The 9,706-nt window shown below is 51.0% G+C and overlaps 1 protein-coding gene across 1 annotated transcript; it reads right to left on the bottom strand.

The window, feature by feature from the left end:
- Nucleotides 1-422: 422 nt before the first annotated feature.
- LOC119286670 (4-coumarate--CoA ligase-like 5) lies at nt 423-3,595 on the bottom strand. Its single transcript, XM_037566093.1, has 6 exons — nt 2,525-3,595; nt 2,108-2,297; nt 1,365-1,510; nt 1,213-1,280; nt 903-1,005; nt 423-818 (listed from the first exon to the last, which is right to left on the bottom strand). The coding sequence occupies exons 1-6, from the start codon at nt 3,521-3,523 to the stop codon at nt 693-695; spliced, it is 1,632 nt and encodes a 543-aa protein (XP_037421990.1). The 5' UTR covers nt 3,524-3,595; the 3' UTR covers nt 423-692.
- Nucleotides 3,596-9,706: the final 6,111 nt, after the last annotated feature.

The following is a 9,706-nucleotide window of genomic DNA, read 5'->3' as shown; positions in this document are numbered from 1 at the left end:
ATGTCATTGACCAAAAGCTGACATTGACGGGACCCACGTACTGTATAGCTATGTATTTCTGAAACAGAATGATTCACTTTTTATACTGTATTGCACTAATCTTCAGACTGCAACGAGCGGCTCCAGATTTACCGGTACATGCCGGAACAGCTCAATTTTCCATTTCGGGAAATCATGCCGTAGCCCTCACTCCACTGCCGACCGTGTCATCCCACGATCCGAGCTAGTGCTAGTCGCCTACAAAGCCGCTGGGAACGCCCAGACCACTTCCTTCAGCTGTGATCTAACGAACCGAGCAAAGAAAACACTAACTGAAAGCAGAACCCAAAAAGGGTTGCCATGACAGCCAAAAACGCTGCCATGACAGCATAATTTCCTGCGATGCGAGCGACGGGGCTTAACGGGGTTTAACAGCAACAATATCTGATACAAGTAACATCTTATATTATAGGAGTATTTCACACTGTCTCATGTGAGTACATTGGTCGTAATAACATCTTATATTATAGGAGTATTTCACACTGCGATGCCATATGTCTTTTCACACTCCTTCCATTTTACACAACCGGGAGACATTGGAACTATCCATTATCTATGTATCAAGCACATCTATGTATCAAGCACGACTGACTTTAATGTTCCCAACATACAAACAAGCATGTTGTACCTATTTTTTCTTCCTGCCAAACATGTTATAATTTGGCGTTAATCCGATGCAATGCTAACTTAGCCAAGTCCTTCCGCAAGATCTTCCCCGCAGCATTTTTCGGTATGGAATCCACAAGGAAAACACGATGTACTCGCTTATAGTGCACGACCTGTGATACACAACAGCCATTAGGCTCGGCTATGTCTACACATTATATAGAGTGAAGTAGCTATGTCAAATACCTAGTTCCTACCTGTTTAGCGACAAAGTCTTTGATCTGTGCCTCATGCAAGTTGCTTCCGGAGCGTCGTACGACAAATGCCACCGGCAATTCGCCAGCCTGATCGTCGGCGTATCTGTATGATAAACAGTTAACATGTGCTCGTCATGATGGTTCATATGCAGGGAAGAAGTGCAACACATCTATTACTCCCTCCGTTCGGAATTACTTGTCGCAGAAATGGATGTATCTAGATGTATTTTAGTTCTAGATACATCCATTTTCGAGACAAGTAATTCCGAACGGAGGGAGTACATGTTATGGACTTATGGTGCATACTTACCCAACAACTGCAGCTTCGTCGATACCTGGGTGCGTTTGAAGCAGGTCCTCCAGTTCTGTAGGAGCAACCTGCATTAGACAAAGGTAAGAGTCTACATCCATTCCATATCCTGAGGTGGTTATCAGCAATTTTGAAGTAATAGTAGGTACTACCTGGTAGCCCTTGTACTTAATTATCTCTTTCAGCCGGTCAACCACAGAGAGGAATCCATCTTTGTCGATGACACAAACATCCCCGGTTCTCAACCACCCTTCAGAATCCAAAATCCCAGAGGTGGATTCCTTGTCACCAAGGTAGCCTATACTAATGTTTAACAATAGATAGAGTGTCTGTCAGTGAAAAATTTATATCCACTATTATGTGATAGCAACAAAAACCTAGCATCCGACAAATCTGCTGAATGCACCATTGACAAAAAGAAGATGCAGACCTGGCAGAAAGCAATATCCATCAAGACTAGGAACAGATTAGGGTGTGATGTTGACTTGCTAGCTTATCATGTACGTAAAATGCAAATTGTCTTCAATGTCTGCTGTATTTCTTAAATTATATACTACGTATGTACATAGAAAGCATGGCTAGCAATTTTTTGTAGCTCGAATGGTAGTCATCAACAGTTACACCGGTTCAATGCTTGCCGTCCTTGTTTACCTGACATATCATGCATTCACCAAGACAACAAATGAACCACAAAGAAGTTTGTCCCCTAAATAGAGCAATTCACGATGCAAATGCATGTCGGTATATACTGCGGATGCCTTGAGCAACAACTATCAAAACAACATTGCAGCAAAGTAGCATGATTGCTGGTATGAACCAGATGGATTGCTGCCCTAATGCTTTCTACTACTCCGTACATGATAATGGCATAACATGATCGTTATCATTACTGTACCTTGCATTACAAAAGGTCCTCGGACCCAAAGCTCGCCTGGCAGACCCGGAGGCAGAGCATGCCCTGTTGCAGGATCAATAATCTTCGCCTCAGCGCCCGGTGAAAGACGCCCAACTGATCCGATTCGTCGACTTTCTTCTACTCCAGTGGAACGGCAAAAACCAGCTGTAGTCTCGGTCAGTCCATATCCCTTTTGCAAGTGCAAGTTAACTCATGAGTAACCAATACAAAATTGTTAGTATCAAAGATAACCGTAAGGCACAATGGAATCATTGGAACACTACAGGCTTCAATTCTTCTTCTTCTTTTGAGAGTCTTATAAAACAATTTTTCAGAATCTTATGAAACAATGGAATCATTGGAACAATATACAGGCTTCAATTATAATACTCTTATATAAGAAGCAAAAATGCCAACCTGTGAAACAAAGACGTGGGGAAATTTATGCGAGAACCGCCGTACAAGCTCCGGTGAGAGGGATGCGCCGCCGCAGAGCACCACCTGCAGCGTTGCTGCGCTGGCAGCCACACTCTCGTCGTCCTCAGCTGCTCGCACAATCGCCAGCAGCGCCGGCGGCGCAAGGGCTAGCCGCGTCACCCGGAACCTCCCCACCGCTGCCAGCACCCCCCTGGTGTCAAATCTCCCCGCCGTGTGCAACACAAGTGTTTGCGCCGCCATTACAGGCCTGAGGCAGAACACGAATCCGTAGACGTGGAAGAGCGGCACGGTCAGCATCAGAACCTCGCCTGGCGGCGCCGGACCAGGCAAGACGCGTGTCGCCATGAGGTTGCGGTGCGTCAGCACCACCGCTTTGGCGCTCCCGGTGGTGCCGGAGGAGTAGAGTATCGCCGCCGGATCCGATTGGTGCATCACAGCGGCGTCCATGACCAAGGCATCGCCGGGCCCGTGCAAGAACGAGGAGAATCTCGGCGAGTCGAGGAGGACGGCGCTGAGCCCGGGTGGGAGCTTGCCGGCCGCGCTCGAGACGGCGAAGGCGACGGAGGGTTTCGAGAGCGCGGCGAGGTGGGCCAGTTCCCCTGCGGTTAGGGCCGGGTTGGCGGGGGAGACGACGGCGCCGACGGCCATGAGCGCGAAGTAGAGCACGGGGATGTGGAGGCTGGGGGGCGCGAGGACGAAGGCCACGTCGCCGCGGGAGATGTGGAGGTGGGCGCGGAGAGCCGTGGCGAGGGCGCGGACCTGGCCGAGGAAGGCCGGGAAGGGGACGGCCTCGCCGGTGGCGGCATCGAGGAAGGCGGCGTGGGCCGGGAGCGGGGAGGGGAGGAGGGAGAAGGCGAAGGCCGGGAAGGAGAGCGGCGGGGATGGGGGCGGCAGCGGGATGGGCGCGCGGAGGCTGTGGAAGGTCCTCGTGACGGCGCAGTAGCCGCTCAGGGGGTCGACGGCGGCAGGGGACGGCATTATCACTGGCTCGGCAGTTTTTGGGTAGCTGGGTGGCAGCAGTGGGATGGGAGTGGGACACGACAGTGCGTGTGAGCGAGGATCTCCACGCTAACAACGAAACTGCTCTTCTTGATTGACGGAATAGTAAACTAGAGTGCTTTTAAGCCATGGCTTACTCCAGATGCAGGGTGGCTTTGGGATTAAATTTGGTCAGGGCCTCTTTGATTAGTAGGATTTTCAAAATGCAGGAATAGGAAAAACGTGAGATTAAAATGGCATGTCATCTTGAATCCTACAGAATTGTATGAGTGTTTGATTGTGCATAGGAAAAACGTATGATTCTTTTAAAGAGGTTTGAGTGGATGGAAAATTTCCTATGAAATATAGTGCAAATGAGTCCTATGAAAAAATTCATATGGTTTACAATCCTACGAATCAAACAACCACATAGGAGAAGTTCTTAAGGATTAGAATCCTCCGAAATTCCTTTGAGAATTCTTTGAATCAAAGAAGCCCTTAGTTTGGTTACCTGCAAGCTCAGATGCCCGGTTCTTGAGGAACAGTTGAATAGTCCGTTTCCAGTGAGCCATGTTCGAGTAAGCGCATAGAGGACACGTGTCTACATGCTCCGGGATAAGCGGAAGACAACGTGTTGTTTTCAGAAAGCGCGTTATAAATCCCCTCACTGTCGTGGTTCTAAGTCTGACAGTGATGTAGGGAGTAAGTATGGAGAGGCAAGATCTTAGCTATGGAGAAGTTGTAAGAACGCAAGGTTTACGAGTTCAGGCCCTTCTCGGAGGAAGTAATAGCCCTACGTCTCGGAGCCCGGAGGCGGTCGACTGGATTATGAGAGTATGAATTACAGGGGTGCGAACCCTTTATACTGAGGAAGGGGGTGGCTTATATAGAGTGCGCCAGACCCCTCCGGCCCTCAGTTATGCAGGGTTTTAAGTACATTAAGGTCGGGCGTTACTGGTAACGCCCCTAATAAAGTGCTATGATGACCATAAAAGCTACTTAATGACCGACCGTTAGCGTGCGGAGTGACTTTAGGTCTCCTGGCCGTCGGGTGGTTGGATCTTGGTCGAGTGGTTGCTTCTTGGTCGAGTGTCTTCGAGTCCGTCGAGTGAAACACCGCCAAGTCGATTGAAATGCATTTTCTTCTGGAGGTGTCCTTGGGTAGGTCAGTTTGGACAGGTCCATGCCCCTACCCTAGGTACATAGCTTCATCATTAGCCCCCGAATGGATCGAGGTTTGAGTGGGAAAGGGTTTGAGCACATCTCCGACTCATTTTTCATGTCGTGAGCATACCTTGTTTCGGATCAATGGACCAGAGTGATGTCAACAACTTTCTTTCCAGTCGCCTTGATCCATTCTTACGTTTTGTCGAGTGAGTTATTATACTTGAAGAGTTCTGAGTGACGGTGCGGAGGAGATCTTCGGTCCGACGAGTTGTTCTACTGCCCGCGAATTTTGTGGGATCCAAATTTCGGGAAGTGCGCGGGACGGGAGAGGCCGCAGTAAACGGATGGGATAGCGTGGAGCCGCCTCGATCCCCGCGCCAGCTTTTTCGCCACGTATCGCGCGCGCGATCGCCACGGGATTTGGCAGGGCCGTCCGGGCCTACCAGTCAACCACTCGGAAGCAGCCTCATATAAGGCGTTGGGCCGAGACTCTGTTCCACACGCCACCATTCTCTCTCTGTTTTCTCCCGATTTCTCCGCCACCCTTGCTCCCGTCTCGTCACCGGATCTCCGCTCGAGCTCGAACTGCCACCATGGGGAAGGACAAGACGGCGGCGCTGGAACGCGCGAAGAAGGCAACCGCGAAGGCGAAGGGCAAGCGGACCAACCGGGGCGGATCCTCGTCGAGGTCCGGCCTGCCGGCGGGCTGGATCCAGGGTGACTGGATCCGCTCGGCAATCACGCAGGACGACCTCGACGACCTGGTGGAAGGGGGATTTATCCCCCACAAGTCAGCTCGGCTCCCGGGAGACGAAACTGAGCCGCAGCCCAGAGAGGGTGAGTGCGTCCTCTTAGCAACTCACATAGATCGTGGGTTCTCGCTGCCTCCCCACCCTTTCTTCCGGGGTTTTTTGAACTTCTTTGGGGCTCAGCTCCACCATTTTACTCCGAATACCATAGTCTATCTGGCCGCTTTCGTGTCTATGTGCGAAAACTTCTTGGGCTGTTGACTGCACTGGGGGCTCTTCAAACATATCTTCACTTGCCGTTCCCAGTCGGTCAAAAAGACCAAGTCGAGTGACGAGAGGACTCGGGTGATCCAGATGTGCGGTCCCCTGGGGATCCAGATGAGGAGCAAAAGTACTTTCCCAGCGATGATCCTTCCTGACTCGGTCCGGGGCTGGCAGTCGACTTGGTTTTACTGCAAGGATCAGCCGACCCCTGGCCAGTCGACTGGGCTTCCTCCTTTCTCCTTGGCTCGAGTGGAGAAGCCTGCTCCCCTGAAGATAGTTCCAGAAGAGAAGGCGCAGGTCAAGGAGCTGGTCGAACGGGTCGTCCAGCTCGTCCGCGACGGAGTGACCGGGATGGATCTGCTGGAGGTCTTTCTCGGTCGACACATCCAACCCCTTCAGGCGCGTGATCATCCGATGTGGATGTATTCTGGGCTCGAAGATACCACTCGGATCCACCCGGAGGAGGTCAGTGAGGATACCTTGGAGAGCTGGTTGAGAGGAATCACTGGCAACAAAGACAACCCTCGGGGATCCAGGAGGGTGACTCCATTTGACAACTCGCGTCAGCCGGAGCAAGTATGTTTCTGTAAGTAACTTTCCGACTCTCCATGTGATGTCCCGTTTGCGTTCGACTGAATGTCTTTTGATTGTTATTTTTTAAGGCCCTCATTGAAATGTACTCGATGCCCAATGGAGAGCAAGGGCAAGACTTGGAAGGCGAGGCGAGCGGCGGCGACAGTGGCGAGTGGACTTCTGATGGTGAAGAGGATGGAGAAAGCGAAGACTCAAGCGACGAAGAAGAAGTCGAGTCGCCTCCTCGCAGGGAGAGGCGATCCAAACTTGCCCAAGAATGACCGGGCGTCAGTGAAAAGGCGACTGCTCAAGCTGGTCAATCTTTGAAGCGTCCTCGGATCTCTTCACCAACCCCGACCGAGAAAGCGCCCAAGCACCCCAAAGTTGCGGAGCCGAAAATCCGGAAGGCGTTGCCGAAGATTAAGATTGACATCTCCGTCGCTTCTGCGTAAGTGTCTTCCTCTGTATACACTCGACGCTCAGCACCGTTTGTTTTTCTTGTTTTAACCGGACGAACTTTGGAACTGCCAGCGCTGCCACTTCTAGGACCTGAGCTTACAGGGATGATGATGAGGTGATGGAGGATGCGGTCACGTCAAAATTGGGTATGACTCCTGCCATACTGTCTTTATTTTGGTCGATTCAACTGTAACATGTACCATTGGGTGATGTGATTTTGACGATTGAACTTTGCATAGCTCCCAACGTTATTGACCTCCCTGATGATGATGAAGATCCCGAGAGGCCTTTGACGAGGAAAAATAGGCAGGCTCCTACAAGTGAGGCGCCACAGTCGACGCCAAGGACGGAACCAGTCGTTCAGGACACTGCCGACGCCAATCGGGGTTCTGTTACCTTTGCTGTGCCACTGTCGAGTGCCTTGCCCTCTTCGTCGACTGCTCAGGCTCCCGTCGACCCACCTTCAGTTTTTGTGACCCATCATGTCCCGGAGGACGAAGAGAATGCTGCCAAGGAAGCCATACGTCAGGCGGGCATCATGATGGAGAAGATGAGGATGGTGCGGGATGCCAGTCAGGCTGCCTACGACGCCAGCTCAGCCCTCCAAAGCAATGTTCAGGTTAATTGGTCACTACTTGTTTTGTTAGGATATGTTATCTGAAGACTCTTTTCCGAAAATCTTTGCATCTGTACACCCACTAGGTGCGTCGACTGAAATTTTTGAACCGGTGGGGGCACGCTGAGTACACCCACTGGGTGTAGTCCCCGAGACTATGGTGGACTGTTGGTAGTCGACTGTAGTCGTTATATTTTTTCAAATGTATAAACCAAACTGGTAGTTTATCTCTTCCACTCGGTCTGGTTGAGTGGGATCAGAACCGGTGGGGGCACGCAAAGTGCACCCACTGGGTGTAGTCCCCGAGACTACGGTGGACTGCTGGAAGTCGACTGTAGTCTGAGTTCTACTTTCTCTCTTTCTGCCCTTTTTTTACTTCCTGGACTTGACTTCGGCGGGTCGGTCGAGTGGGATCAGAACCGGTGGGGGCACGCAAAGTGCACCCACTGGGTGTAGTCCCCGAGACTATGGTGGACTGCGGGCAGTCGACCGTAGTCTTAGTATTTATTGCCTTTGTTGTTTTTCGCTGTAAAATAACTTCTCCTCTTTGATTGCAGAAATCTTGTGATCTGGGAGCTTGCTTTACTGATTTGGAGAAACAGCAGATCCAACTGAACCTTGACTTGGAGCTGGCCAAGACAGAGCTGCAAAAGGCTAAGGATGGTGCCAATGGTAAGACGAGTTTATCGACTGGTTTGCCTTGGGCTTGAGTACCCTTCTGCTCTTTCTGAATCAAGCACCATTTCTTTGCAGAAAAGCTGAGAGAAGCTCTGGCAAAGAAGGACCAGGATCTGGCTGTTGCCCGAAAGGAAGCTGACAACAGAGTCGCTCTGGCCGAACAGAAGCTGGCTTCGGTCGGCCAGTTGGAAGAAGAGAATACCAGGTTGAAGTCTGCTCTGAATGACTCCAACAAGGAGTGCTCGCGCTGGAAGAAGGCGAATCTCGTCCAGGGCGAGAAAATGGAAAGCATTGCTCGCAGGAGGGATGATCTGGAGAGCTATCTGAGAAGTCTTGCCAAGAAGTTGTTCATCAAGCTTGAAGGTGCACATTCTGTTCTGACTGATTTTTTTTGTGTCGACTCAGTGTACGAAAATTGACTTATCCTTGGATCGTGAATGCAGAGTTTTGCCAGAACTTTGAAGAGGAGACTGGGCGGATCGAACCAGGTTTGGATCCAATCAACTCTCCCGTGAAAGATGAAACTGCCATGAATCTGCTCCGACTGGAATCTCGCATCGACGGTGTCGTGGACTACTTGGCTCGACTGAAGGTCGCCATGTCACGGATCGACCCGGCACTTTGGCCAGAGGCCACACTCCAAAACGATCTTGAGTCTCTGATGACTCAACTTAACGGAATCCCTGACCGAGTGCAGGAGTGGAAGAAGTCTTTTGCTCGGTGTGGCTCTGTCTTTGGTTCGTGTCCACTGCAAGGAGGTGCGACAAGATAAGCTGGCCGCAATCAAGGTCGCCAACACCCAGAAGCACGACTTCCGAACTTTTATGGAGACTTTCATTGCTGCCGCCACTCAGATTGCCGATGGCGTCGACCTGGACGAGTTCGTCGAGCCTGCCAGCCCTCCTCCTGCGGAGTGAACAAACTTTTATGCCCCACCTTAAATTTGCCTCGGAATGCTGAGTGGTTTTTGTAACCGTTAAACTCTTTCGGGCTGAATGCCTGAGCACTTTGACCTATGGTCCGGACCCTATAGGATTTATCTGAACTCGGTTTATCGTTGAATATCTTTATGAATCCCCCGTCGAGTGGAAATAGTTCTTCTTTCGAGACAACTTTTTTGTACTTGTGGCGCGGCTCCAAAGGGGAAGGTAGCAGCCGACCTGCACCTCGTTACTGCGGAGCAGGATGGAGTGCATGTTGTATTTGTGGCGAAGCTCTCCAAGGAGGAGGTGGTCGTCGATCTGTAGCTTGTTACTGCAGAGCGGGATGTGTTTCGTACTTAGGCGAGTACCTGACCGCAGCTAAGTCTTCAAACGAGAAAACTTAGGCAAGTACCGGACTGCAGCTAAGCCCCCGAGTGGGAGGACTGCTCTCCACTCGGTAGGATTTTTCAAACTTAGGCGAGTGCCTGACTGCAGCTAAGTCCTCAAGTGAGAGAACTTAGGCGAGTACTGGACTGCAGCTAAGCCTCCGAGTTGGAGGGCTGCTCTCCACTAGGTAGGATTTTTTGTTTTTCAAACTTAGGCGAGTGCCTGACTGCAGCTGAGTCCTCAAGAGAGAGAACTTAGGCGAGTACTGGACTGCAGCTAAGCCCCCGAGTAGGAGGGATGCTCTCCACTCGGTAGGATTTTTTCAAACTTAGGCGAGTGCCTGACTACAGCTAAGTCCTCAAGAGAG

This window comes from Triticum dicoccoides, chromosome 4A (genome assembly GCF_002162155.2).
Source record: "Triticum dicoccoides isolate Atlit2015 ecotype Zavitan chromosome 4A, WEW_v2.0, whole genome shotgun sequence".
NCBI lineage: Eukaryota > Viridiplantae > Streptophyta > Magnoliopsida > Poales > Poaceae > Triticum > Triticum dicoccoides.
Note: the sequence above shows the minus strand (reverse complement) of the source record. Positions and strands in the feature narration are given on the sequence as shown.